We start from the raw sequence: 14,051 nt of genomic DNA on the forward strand, positions 1-14,051 counted from the left end.
CCCTCCTTGTTGGTGAGAACAAGGTCCAGCATAGCTCCTCTCCTCGTTGGCTCCTCTACCACTTGAAGAAGGAAGTTATAATCGACGCATATCAGGAACCTCCCGGATTGCTTATGCCCTGCTGTGTTGTCCTTCCAACAGATGTCGGGGTGGTTGAAGTCCTCCGTGAGGACCAGGGCTTGTGAGCATGAGGCTGCTCATCTCTTAATAAATGGAGCAAGTCTCCAAAATTTATATGGCTACATCTTCTTCAGGTTTGCAAAACTCAGTAAAACGCATCTCTGACATTCCATAAACACCTCAAGCTTCTAGTGTCACCACAGCTAAAACTTGCATAACTTATTATAGAATATGAATAAAAATGACTAAGCAGCACATTCAAAGGTTTGTTTACTACCCTCCAGTGTAAAGTTGCTGTTTTTCTGGCTTGTTTTGGTCTACTTCTCCTTAATAACTGAAATACCAGGCAACTGGAAAAAGAAACATTTCAAAATCATGTTTCAGAGGAAAACTAAACATTTAGATGAATTAAAATATAAGGTTACTAAGGTTACTTTTAATGTACAGTCACTTACCCTGTTATGACGAAGGCATCGTTTTAATAATTCACCCGCCATATCATATTTTGCAGATTGAATATATATATCTGCAAGCAGAAGCCAACTCTTTTCAAACTCCTCTGCATCAATGGGATTCCAGCTCATTTTTGAAATCCGTTTTAACTGATTTCTGGCTCGTGGAGTCTGTTTCAAGATCATGTAGGCTGTGGCCATTCCCAAAAGTGCTGGTATATGATCCTTCTGCAGTAGAAAGCATAGTGACGGCATGGTGCTTTTTTATTTTGCTTTTAACATTTTTTTTTTTTTCAATAAGACTTTCATCAGGTATCTGAAAACTAAACCAAAAGCTAAATCTCAGGAAATAAAAATAGAACATCCAATCTTACAAACGTGTTTTCCATCTAGTGATATGATCATTTCTGTAAGACTAATCATGATAAACACCATGTTAAATAATTAAGAGGATAATATAAGTTTGGGCTCAAAACAATCTTCTTCAGGCTCAGGAAACATTGAAAGCATCTGCAGGTATTTCACCTCAACAAGAAACATTCTGATACCACTAAGATCTATCCTTTTGACACACAAATAAATACTTCAGACAGAAACTGAACTCACTTGAAGTTACAATACAAGTGTTTTCTACTTTTAAAAGTGTCTGTCAAATGGCAATAACAGTGACACCGATTCCTATTATTAGGTTCACAGCTCCTAAAAATGTAAGTCTAAACTGCCTGTATCCAAAAGCTACGTATAACAAACAGGATTCTTAAAAGCCACCATTTTATGCAAGAGTCTCAAGCAAGCAGTAAGACGTGCAGGAGCAATTGTGATTTCAAAATCCTGCCTTTATTAGCACAGGGCATAGGCGAGAATGGGGTTCATACCCCAAAACTGCTTCCTAAATGCAGAGAGTAGTTCTATCAGCAACTAACCTAAAAGCTTCTTTCTCCCTCTCAGTGTACCTGGCTCACTATTGGTATTCTGCCTCTACACCTTGTTGCAGGGTTGTGCTGTAAATAGGCTTGCCATAGTGGGTTAAAAAAAATGCCCCCACCAAAAGCCCCTCTTCCAGGTAATGATCAGCTCATCCCCCCTCTCCCTCAATAGTCACACCTAGCATGGATCAATAACCTCAGGCACTTTAACCTTCTGTCACATTACAGTCTCTCGAAATGGAGCTCAGGAGAAGAGAGGTGACCACTTTTTCTTAGAATAGCCAAGGCAAGAGCACTTACCTAGAAGTTACCCAAAGAGGGAATCGTCTCAGTTCTCTCTTAGTCTGAAGAGATTAAAACTGTATATTTTATGCGACTCTGGAGAAAAGACTAAATAGACTGGAGCATTCTTCCTGCTGGAACTGTGTCACCATGTGAAAAACATTCAATATTCACAGGACCCCAGATCAATTCTGAGCAGGACTGGGAAGCCAGTACTGGAGGCAGAGGGACACCTTGTTTGTGATTCTCAGAACTGACTTACACATAAGAAAAGCATCAGTATACTCAGCTCAGCCAAGGAGCAGTATAGCACACAGTCAATGGGTAGTAGTAACTTAAGTATTTCTTGGCATTCTGATGGACTAAATGCATCTACATATTATTAAATAAAATCTGTTGAAAGGTTCTGGTAACAAGAGAATCCATTATTAATCCTAAAGCTAATGACTACAAGTAGCTATAAAATAATGAAGATTTCCATCATAAGGATGAAATGTAAGGAGATGGATAATCTTGCCCTGGAATCTAAATTCTGTCCAATTGCCATGAAGTACATGAAGGCAGCTTATATTTAATTGTTTTTGCTTACAGAATAAAGGTACTGTATAGACTTATATCATCAGATACTCTGCTGGCAAGACTGGGAATTAAAAAGCAAACCCCGCAACTCAAACAAAATATCATATTCACATTTCAGTAACTGGCAATACTAGCATATAGTTGAGTGACACATTTGCAATCCAATTGAAAACATCTAAAAGTTGTTATTTCAGCATAGGAGTTTTTTGTTTTTTTTTTTTCAATTTTTTTTTATATAAAATATTCTTTAACAAGAAAAAAAAAATCCTTAGAAATAGCACTAACACATGCCACTATTCCTGAATGTAAACTGCGAGACTAGTTAAAAAAAAAGTAGTAAGTGTGAAAGAGAAGACTGAGGAAGTGAGACGGTTACTAACCTCAGCCACTACTATTTCAGTGAAAGTGTTCAGTGCTCGTTCAACACTTGATTTTTGTTTGGTTGCCATGAGACAATAATTTTCCATGATTCGCAGTTGAATGTGACCCTGAATGGTCTGAGGCTTGAGTTCCTTCAGAAGATTTTCTGCTGTTCTTACAGCCAACTGCACAGACTCCTGCTTCTCTGTTGAATTACTGTTATCAGAAAGAAAGTGTTTGTAAAAGCTCTTTTTTTTAATATACACAAAATTAATTACGAGTTAGTACTGATTCCATGCTAAAGCCATGCTGTTTTGTACAAGATGGCTCTGCTATATAGGCATTCTACATTGATTCTCTTCTGTAACAGCAGCAGTTCCAACCTAAGAAGCTGTTTTTAACACTGCAAGTGACCAGGATTCTAGATAAAATCTTCTATATTTTCTGCTTGAGACTGACTTATTACAGTCTAGGATTGTCTCTCACAATATAGTAAGTACAATATTCAAAGCATTAGATGAGCTTAAAGTTCTAGCGATTTAAATTAAGGCAAATTATTAAGGAGTGGCAGAGGAAGGGGATGACAGAAGAACCCAAGCAATATTTATTTCATTCACTTACCCTATGTCAGCATCCAGATTTTCAAAGACTTCACCACCCACAGTTTCATTATCTGGGTTCAAACAAATTTCAATCATGTTGTAGACTGCATTCTGTCCCCAGTCACTGTCCTTTCGAGCTTTATTAAAATGCCGGAGCGCATCATTTGGTTCACCTGTATACCTAGACAAATAATTAAAATATTTAAAGCTGGGTAAGTCAAATTCGTTGTTCCAAATCCCAAGAAGAAACCCAAGGATTTAAAAAAACAGATGACACACTTGCACACATTGATAAGGCCAGGTTTGAACAGCACACATACTATTGTGAGGAACTTGTTTTTGCAGACTAAAAGCAGCCTGATAAAATTCTAAAATTTGAAAATAAGTAATATTATATTATTGAACCAGCAAGAATATCCCTTTTAACAAGCAGGAAATATGGAAGATGTACGTGAGACATAAAATAGCTTCATTTTCAAGAGAAGCTCATTGGAAAGTATTTCAGAAGAGAAAAGGAGACCTCTCCTAAAATCTTAGCACCTGAAGTAATAAGTAGTGCTGTATTACTTATCACACTGTCAGTAGCACCTTTGAATGATAATGGATGACAAGAAAGTTAATTTAACTATGTACTACATAATCAAATAAACCTTATCTTATTATATTTGCAAGTACCAAAGATACAGTCCTTTGCAGTAGTGAAAGCCTGGTTCAAGCTTTGTTCTGGAAGAATGTTTTTCAGCCATTAAAAGAAATCTTGGGACTTCTTCTAGCTTCCCAGCTCTTCTTAATAGATCAATTAATCGCGAGAGGGTTGCATAGTTATCTAAATATACAAATAATTAGGACATTGTAATTCTAGTTATTTGCTGAACAAATAGCTTAAAAAAATAAAGAGCCTGCCTTGTTTTTTCACATACAAAAATGTTATATGATGTAATACATAAGGCATATTACATACTAACCACAGATACAAGCATGAAGATATCAAGTGATACTTGCAATACTTCTAAAAAAAATAAATGTATAAGTATAGTTGTACTTCACTTTCAAAAGCATTCAAACAAAAACATTTGCTGTACTCTCACAACTTTCAAAGTCCACTAGAAAGGTTTACATTCATTATAGTATTATTTTAATAGATTTTAGTAGCTTTCTCTCTGGTCATAATTTCCAAATTGCTAAAAGGAACTTATTCCTGTCCGAGACAAGTTTCCTTTATTAATCTTGAAATAAAATACTAGCTTTGTGTTCATGCACTTGATATCTTAAACACAAGAGAAAGTGCTTTACAGTTACAAGTAAATAACACCCTAGCTCTATTTGGCTTGAGGTAAACAATGCACATTACATTGCAAAGTAAATTACTGTATGAGAAATAATTTTCACATCTACTACAGTAACTTTATGTTTTTATATACAGTAGTGGTCCTTGGTTTTAGTATCCATTACATTATAAATAACACATTTCTTTTTAATCATACAAAGTATTTTTTAGATATTTATCCCTCTCTCTCATTAGAACTATGTGTCAGAAGGAATTAAAAATATCACTGCTAACATTCACCTGGCTTGCGTTCTAGGAGCTGCTGGAAATGAAAGACAGCTTGTTCATAATCTTGCTTCCTGAACATGATATCAGCCATCATCTACAATATCGACCAATTTAGAGAAAACAAAACAAAACAAAACATTATAATATTATAAATTTAAAGAACTCTAGTGTTTTAAAGTGGGGAGCTAAAACTATAGCTTTAAAGTGCTGCAGGAATTGCACAAGAAGTAAACCAAGTTGGGTTTTTCATTACTCTCTGGAAAACAAACACTCTTTATATACAGACACAGGATAATAATGAGCAGGTACAGGCTCACATCTCAATTTTTCACTTAAGGTAGAAATTAAAAGAGAATAAAACACTTTGATGTACCTTTCAAGTACGTTGTTTTTACTTGTATAGTTTTACTCCTAATTTTATTTCCCATAAATGCAGATTAATCATATAGAAAAGCAAAGTTAGTTTAAAGTTAGGGAAAAAGGAAGATGATAGCCCACTTCAGCAGTGGAAGTAAAAAAATTATTTCATTTCAGTTCCTCTCCACTGAGAGGTAGCTAATAAAAAGTAGATTTAATAACATATATTAAGAGTGCTATCACCCCTGTTCTTGCACCATACCAGGATAAATTCCAGATGTTATACTGCTGTAAGAAAATAAATTATTCCTGTCTTAAAATTATTTTGCTCCTAATGTGTTAAAGTGAAAGTTGCTCAGTCTACTGAACTGTCTTTTAAGCCAAGCAGTATACGAATCCTGTACAGGGAATCTGTAGCTGTAATTAAAAATGGTTAAGTAGGAATACGATTAACTATGATTGTGTAAGGATGTAAAACCACCTTAAGTATATAGTTCTTTTCTTCTGGAAGTTTTTTTTTTTTTTTTAGATACCTGCTTTAATATTACTGTGCTGGAAAAATAACTTCTTCCCTGATCATTGGTAAACTGTTAACAGAATATGCATTAAGCCATGCTTTAGTCAATCTTACAACTACTACTTTTTCCTCTACTGGTACTTTTAAAGAAACATTTTTGCACTGAGATAAAACAAAGGCTATGATTGCTAGAAACTTCATATTGAATCATTATCCAGCATAGACAGAAAAACATTTTGTTGCAATGGCTTTTTCACATGCTTTTTGAAATCAGAAGCTGTAGGCTTTCTTAAAAGTAGTATTTTATGGATCCATCCCATTGCAGACACACAAACCTCAAAAAACTTCTGATATAGAATTAGTATAACAGCACATACCATCGTTGCTGCTTCATTATCTTGGTCGTTCTTCAGTAGTAAGGAACACTGATGTTGACAGGCATCAGTATCATCTTGCGCAAGATATAAACGTGCAAGTTCCAACATTGCCTGTAGATTAAAATATTTAACTATATGTAATTCCAAGATTAAAGAAAGGTGGTTCAGTTCTACGAGTATTAACCTGAAATTACAGACCCTCAGGAAAAAATTACTTCTCTTCTAAAGAGCGCTTTCTCTGTTGTATCCTGTGGGCTCTTGGTCAAGTAATTTAATTCATTTCCATTCCCTCGCCTTTAAAACAGATAAAATTTTTCTTCAGAGGGATATTCTGGAGGTATATTGAAAACTGCTGCTCAGATAGTACTGCTCTGAAGACTACAGTATTTTGGTAAGAATAATTTTCTTGGAAAAAGATGTAAATGCAAGTAGTTTTAAGTTTAGTGACAGAAGCAAATACCTCATTAACATTCACCAATTAGCAAATTCCAGCAGAAACAGTTTTCTTATTTGCATTTCCAAACCTACCACATTAAGACCATGTGTGGATCCATTTCTGAGAAGCAATTGCAGAATAAATATTAACAAACTGAACTGTACATAAGCATGCATCCTTGAGGCTGAAGTCCCATCATAGACTATTCTGAATAAAATGCCACAGAAAAGTTTATAAACACAAGAGTTACCACATTTAATCAAGTTCCCATTGAAGCAAACGGGAGTTAAACCAATCACAAAGTAAAATTAGCAGTAGACAAACAGTGAGCAATGTCACTCCTGCTTAATTTTAAATAGTGTTTTGATTTTGTTTTTAAAAAGGAGGCATTTATAATTGCATTGCAATTCTCTCTCTGGTTACACTGGCGAAAGGCACTTCTGAACCAAAATAGCGTTTTGAACATCCTGTTGAGGATATGAAGGCTACTTGCGTAATATTTAACAAGTGTTTTCTTCCTACTTCCTGTTATTTACATATTCAAACATATACTATATAATTCTGAAACAGAAAGGCAGGTGGGTAAGCACTGAAATGATATGGATATAGTATGCATATAAGAATTTTAATTACCAAAGCTTTCTTCAAGCCACTGTTCTTATGTGCATAATACAGTGGAAGACCAAAAAGCAGTGTACTAGTCAAGGAACACTTCCTGCCTTGGGCATGTCAAAGACGACTGCCAGTTAAACTGGACTTCTATACTAGATTCTAGTGACTGGATGTGGTCTCTAAATTTTCAACCCCAACCCAAAAAACAATGATACTGTGAAATGATGTGCTTGATGCAGTCTGTGATCCATTTCAAGTCTGCATCTGGAAGCTGCATTGCCTCTTATCTGGTCAGAGAAGTGAGGTAGAGTATTACCTACCCGATTTAACTACGTAAAACGATACAAAGCAACACAACCCAAAACCCTTATGACATGAGATTGCAACCTCTTCACATTTAGCTGAATAATTTGTTTAACACAACATTTCAAATCTGTTTTGGGTTACTTTGGCTAGAATACAGGAGATTTTGTTCTGATGAAACAAGGTACAGAGAGCTTCAAAGGAATTTGCAATACTTCCACATATAATTTTAAGGAAAGTAACCTCTGTGAAGACATCAAGAAATAGACAGGTATTTAACAGCTCAAATTTATATTTTGGTATCTAAAAGACTTCAATTCCAACCTTGTACTAGCAATGTTTTTAAAAGTGAAGGGAAGAAAACAAGTTCAAATCTACTGAAACTGTAGAAATAGAGTGAGATGACTCGTTTATACTAGTTGTGGGTAACCAAAAGCATTTTGCTTTCAGTACTCTAAGCAAGGAACAAGTCTTTAATCAGAAATTCAGTCTCAGTTTTTCTAAGATGTCATTGTAATCCGTGTTGCTGGCGAAGTAGGACTAAAGCAAAAATCTCCAGCAAGTGCATCTAACAGATATTCAGTACAAATGTCAGTGCACAGCGTTATCTTGAAAAATGGGAATTGCTCAATAGTATGATTTTAGCAAGAATTGAAGGGAAATGCCATGCTGGTATTTCAGTACTGGTGTGAAAGAAAAAAGATTAAGGGTTTGATACTGAATTACTGGGATGGCATACCACAAAAGCCATAGCTGTACCTGTACTATGACAGGCAGTCTCCTTGCTCTTAATGATAGAATGGGGAAGGCACCCTCCTTTGAAGATTTTAAGGATGTTTTTATTCCTCTCCCCATTTATTTTTCCTTCTCCATCATTCTTACAAGATGCCTTGAGGAAACCCTGTCTCAAAGATGCTGAAGTTGTAGCTTTAGGAAGATCTAGATTCTTGAAACCAGAACACACAAGTTCAAGTATTAAAACCAGTGAGATTATCAGCATCAGTGAGATGCTGATAATTTAGTAGCTGGTAAATCTGACAGTTGTGCAGTAAGAAGCAGTAAAATAAGAAGTCTTCACATACACCTAAATATACAACACACATGCTAGAAAATTGTGGAAACTTGACAAAAATTATATTTATTTATAATCTAAAAAATCCACTAAAGTTGACACTTAATTTTAGTGCTCATTATAAATTTCTTAGCCTTTCGCTTCTCCCTCTCTTATCTCTAAAACCCAGGGCTCTGAAAGGAGAAGAAGGAAGAAGGGGATAAAAATAAGCTCAAATTTACCAGGATTTATCAACAGGCAGACTTGTGGGAAAGAGACAGTGCAGGGAAGAGAGAAGCAGTGCAATAATCACTGCTCAACAACGTCAACACTTTGTGGCTAAAATCGAAATCCTACCAAGTCCAGATAAAAGTCTAAAACTGCTAAAACAGATACAAAAGAGACAGAAATTGTCTGAACTGATCGGCTGAACATGAGCCGGCAGTGTGCCCAGGCAGCTAAGAAGGCCAACGGCATCCTGGCCTGTATCAGAAATAGTGTGGCCAGCAGGAGCAGGGAAGTGATAGTGCCCCTGTACTCAGCACTGGTGCGGCCGCACCTCGAATACTGTGTTCAGTTTTGGGCCCCTCACTACAAGAAGGATGTTGAGATGTTGGAACGTGTCCAGAGAAGGGCAACGAGGCTGGTGATGAGGCGCTTAGGGACATGGTTTAGTGGGCATGGTGTTGTTGGGTTGATGGTTGGACTCGATGATCTTGGAGGTCTCTTCCAACCTTTAATGATTCTATGATTCTATGATTAAATCACTGGGACTTCATTCCAGAAGACAGGCAACAAGCAAGATTGTTTCAATCTCCATTATTACTGTGGCATACCTTACACATCCTCAACTGGTACATGAAGACAGGCTCACTATATGATCTAACGGACAACTCGGAGTTCATGCACACCACCACTTGAATCAAGAGTTTGTGTAAGAGACAGAAATTAGCAATACATACAACTATTCTACCATGATAAGCAACGAAGGGGAGAAAGTTCAAGGCTCTATGCATATCATAAAGCAGAAATAATTGCAAATATACTTCTACACTGTGGATAATTGGAAAAATGTATTGCTAGATATCAAAACTGAATGGAAAAACAATGCAAAATAGTCAGAGGGAGAACTGACCTTGTTATCAGTTTCACAGTGAACAAGAGCTTCTTTGTAAAATTTAATTGCTTTTTCATAGTTTCGCTGCGCTGTAGAATGTTTTGCAATCTCAGCACAAATTTCGGCCGCTAACTGCTTCTGTGCAGGAACTGCATCCAGCTGTTCTATTTGAGTCCGTTTAAGCACTCTGGCTTGTAATTCCCGAGCCTAGTGTGGGGGAAAAGAGTGAACAGTCAAAAATTTGAAGGAATGAATTTTACGTTATCTACTTTAAAATAATGTAATTAATTTTTTAAAATGTTCTACAAGCATACTATGTATTTTATAGATTAAAACGCCCAAATAATAAAAAAGCAGGTAAAAATGTCTCCGCAATAAAAAACATCAATGAAAACAAGCAAAACCCTCCCCCCCCAATCTCTCTCCCTCAAGAACCTGCCTCAAACTGCCTTGATTCCCCAAAATTCACATTAAAAACGTGCTGAAAAGCAACCTAGTGTTCAACACTTTCAAGAAGATGGAATCCCAATATACTTTTTCTAAAATACTCCTTATGACAACTGCGTGCCAATCCAATAATGTATAATCTACACTTTACAGAACATAATTTTGAGATAACCATACATACAGCATTTTGTGAAACGTAAGGAACAGGACATTAAAGCAAAAAAACTGGGGAGGGATCCACTTTACCCCTTGTGTACTTGAATAAAAGGGTGGTATGAACAAGCTTATTTAATACTCCATCTAAGGAATATTTAGGTCAAATACATTCTTTTGAATAAAGATGACACATTTGTATTCCTCTAAATTTCCCCCCACATTTCTGTGTCTTGCATTATTTATAACTAAACCTCTTCCCCAGTTCAAATGGTTATGTTCCTATAACTACTAGCAGAGTTGTAATCACAAAAATTGCTGGTATAGGACATCATTGAACAAAGCCTCATTATTAAAGAGAAAAGCAATGCTTTTGCACACAAGCCCTACAGTTTTGCTTAGAACAATTTTATCATCATCTCCATGGGTTCCCATTAAGAACTTCCTTAGTCTCCAAGCTACCTTCCTACATCAAAAATATTCAAAAGAAGTGTTACATGCCTTTTTCCTTTTCTTTCTTAAAACTAAACTTTTGATAAGATGTATAAACAAGACCTCAAAGGCCAAAACCCAGAAGGTGTGTGTACTTAACCCCCTTTATTAAGTACAGAAAACTCAGCCAAAAAAAAAGGCAAAAGTTCTTCAAATTTTGTTTTGTGAGGTCCTTCATTTAGGGAGTGATTAAGAAAAGTCTAGCAGAAGCACAGAGGTAGAGCTCTTTGTTAACAGCAGATGCCCCAAAAGATGGCAGATAAGGAAATGGCTATGCCCAATTCTGATTATACCTGATCAGTTTTCTTTGATTTCAACTGGAATTCTAGCCAATTAACACACAAAAGATTCCCTCTTTCTGCTCAAGCAGTTTTGTAACTATCTTAACATTGAAATAAAATCTCAGAACAGCTGCTTCACTCATGTAAAAGTTCACAAGTTGAAGAGGAGGAAGCACTAATATTATTCTGCTTCTTCTTGCCTCCCTACCATTTTGCCTAGCAGGGAAGGAGAATTAACACAAAGTAAAATCTGGGGAGAACTTCTAACATCACTCGGAAAACCAAGGGAAGAAAGCTGTTTAAGAGGAGGCAATAACATGACTGAGCAGCTGGTCCTGCTCAAATAATCAAAATACAGGTGGTTTTGTGTAAATGAATGCAGCAGCAAAAGGAGAAGGAGCAGGAAAAGATTTCAAAGAGAACAGGTACAAGGAAGGACAGTTATGAGGGCAGTAACAAAAACAACAACAAAAGAAAAAAAGGGGAGAGAGACAAAGACAAAGTTTTTCAAGTGTGATACTGCTTTGGGGGAAATTTACTAAAGAAGAATGGGGAGAAAAAAAAATTCAACTTTGAGAAAGAAAAAAGTGCAGTTTAACAACAGATTAAATAACAATATCAGTAGGATTTTAACTCTTATGTACAATTATCTTTCTAACCAACCTACACATTTACTTTTCTTGCTGGTTAGAAGATACTACCAAAGCTCATTGTTTCTGTAACAGAGTGGAGGTATAATGGAATGTACTAACCCAACCTCTCACTCAACCTTTGTGTTGAGAAAGCGTCTTCTAAATGTATTAAATTATCTCTAGCTTCCAACTTTGTTCTTCAAGCCTCAGTCTGAGTGATAATATTCAACTACAGAACGAACAGATCTTATTGCTATTTAAAATAAATAGTGGTACAACAAAATGACAGGTAGCCATTGAAAGCTGTTCCAGATTGTTCTGTGAGTGGTGTTCAATGCTGAGCTGAAGATATATAACCTACCTGTCCCCATAGCCAATTTTGTTTTCACCTGCTCTGCTAAAACTATGCTCCACGCACAAATGAAGGCATAGTACGAACGCAGGCTTCCAGTAAAAGCCTGCATTCTGATCTAAAATTCAGATAACACTACTCACAAAAAGCTTAGACTTTCTAACCACTTATGTTCTTTACACTTCACACCAGTCACTGGTGCTTTATCCCTACCATGTATGTGTTTTCCTCGTTCATAAAAATATTATGGTTAGAATAATATTTTAATATCTCGGATGAAAGTGAAACCAGGGATAAAAGTGAGGACATTGCAAGCTTTCTTAGGGTTTTTTGTTTTCCCCTTTACCTGTTGTAATGAAACAATAGCTTCATCAATCTTCTCCATTTTGCTGTAAGTTTTTGCCAGAAGCACCTGGTAACGTCCATCTTCCATCAGAGAAGACAATTCATTACCTATAAGAATTACATTAAAAAACCATGATTCTTGTGAGAACTCATGCTGGTAAAGTCAAAGAAAGATGAAGCTCTACACATACTCCAGGCAAGAGCTTAAGTGAAAAGTTCACAGCTCAATCTTACGTATTTAGGATTGTGATTTGATTTGGTGCGTTTTTAGTGGGCAGAGTAAACATTACAGCCTACAAACACAGTGAGATTTCAGGCCAAAGACATTGAAAGATGCAAAAGGAATACAAAACAATTGACTGTCTAGTCTATTTGCATTCTCAGAAATATGAGAGAAAAGCTTTTGATTTAAGTGGAGAGGAAATAAAGCCCCTCCTGACATTTCTTGTCTAAATCCTCTTCAAAGTCAATGAAAAAGTGTTCAAATTGATTCAATGAGTGGTACTGCACACCCAAAAAGCGTAAGATTGCTTGATGAAATTTCTAGTAGGACCTCAAACTACCTTTCTTTTGCTAGAGTCTGGAACAGACATGAATACAAACAGTTATCTTAACTGAAATATTTTGTATCTACTCAAAAAGCAGCAGGCTACTTTTGAATAATGGTTAAAATACATATGCATAGAATAATATTTGAAGATTACAAGTTCTCCCCAGCTTGTATTCATTTTAATCTCTTGACAAAGTGGTATCTTGAGCACAGTTCCACAGTAAAACATAAAAGCCACCAAAATCCATTTTTTAACTTTATTAAAATTAAAAAAATAAAAGTAAGTCTATTGAGCTATACTCTATTAGCAAACTGTCTTCAAAGTGCTGTAATTGTGACATGCTGTTCTAAATCAGAGAATAGGCCATGTAGCCAACCATGTAAGATCATTCCCTCTAGTACATTTCCTATACTTCATTTTTCTTTCACAAATGAAGGGTATTTTAGCATTTCTAAAAAAAGATATTAAACTGTTCAATAATTTTCCCAATCAGCCAATGAGATATACTTTTTTTTTCCCATGTAGAGAATGCGTGTATATCAAAGACGTACAAAAAGGATATTGGCTTACATACTTTTTGCTTCATTGTAAGATGGAAGAGAAGATTTTAAAGTACATGGGGCAAACTGTATTTACTGCTAATTTGCCTTTCCACACTAGAAGATCAAGCTGTCTTGAGCATGATTATTAAATTAGCCAGATCCTCAAAGGCTTAACTAAGACAGGAATATAATATTAAACCAGAGGATTTTTTCAGTAAGAAGTAAACAAGATAGAAAGCCAACACTCCCCTACACAGTATGAAAGACCAGTAAAATAGTGACATAAGAAAAACTTACAGAAGGGACTAGTAATAAGACTTGATAACACCCTTTCTGTATTCAGATAGCCACAAAAGTTAACAAATATAATTAAACCACTGCAAAAAGAACTGCAAAAAGATTTCCGTAATTAAGGGTATAGCTCAATAGCTCACACTAAACACCTTAAAACTTAATTGCCTTTTAACAAAAACAAGGAAAAAAATCCAAAAGTTTTAGCTTTGTAAGTGCATATTCCTAACATGTAAAAGAGGGTCCTAAGAGACACCTTCAACCACTTCAATCTCTGCTCTGAAGGGTACTTGGTAGCATTTACCACCTAAACAACCAT

General features: G+C 35.9%; 1 protein-coding gene across 1 annotated transcript in view; it reads right to left on the minus strand.

Moving 5' to 3' along the window:
• TTC21B (tetratricopeptide repeat domain 21B) overlaps nt 1-14,051 on the minus strand; it is a 46,532-nt gene that overhangs the window by 7,265 nt on the left and 25,216 nt on the right. The window contains exons 21-28 of the mRNA XM_009325446.1: nt 12,350-12,456; nt 9,665-9,853; nt 6,128-6,238; nt 4,889-4,970; nt 3,997-4,147; nt 3,341-3,502; nt 2,740-2,935; nt 576-800 (exon numbers count right to left, since the gene is read on the minus strand). Of these exons, the coding sequence (XP_009323721.1) occupies nt 576-800; nt 2,740-2,935; nt 3,341-3,502; nt 3,997-4,147; nt 4,889-4,970; nt 6,128-6,238; nt 9,665-9,853; nt 12,350-12,456 (1,223 nt within the window). The remainder of the gene's footprint in view (nt 1-575; nt 801-2,739; nt 2,936-3,340; nt 3,503-3,996; nt 4,148-4,888; nt 4,971-6,127; nt 6,239-9,664; nt 9,854-12,349; nt 12,457-14,051) is intronic.

The sequence above is a fragment of the Pygoscelis adeliae genome, unplaced genomic scaffold (genome assembly GCF_000699105.1).
Source record: "Pygoscelis adeliae isolate BGI_AS28 unplaced genomic scaffold, ASM69910v1 Scaffold106, whole genome shotgun sequence".
In the NCBI taxonomy this organism is placed as follows: domain Eukaryota; kingdom Metazoa; phylum Chordata; class Aves; order Sphenisciformes; family Spheniscidae; genus Pygoscelis; species Pygoscelis adeliae.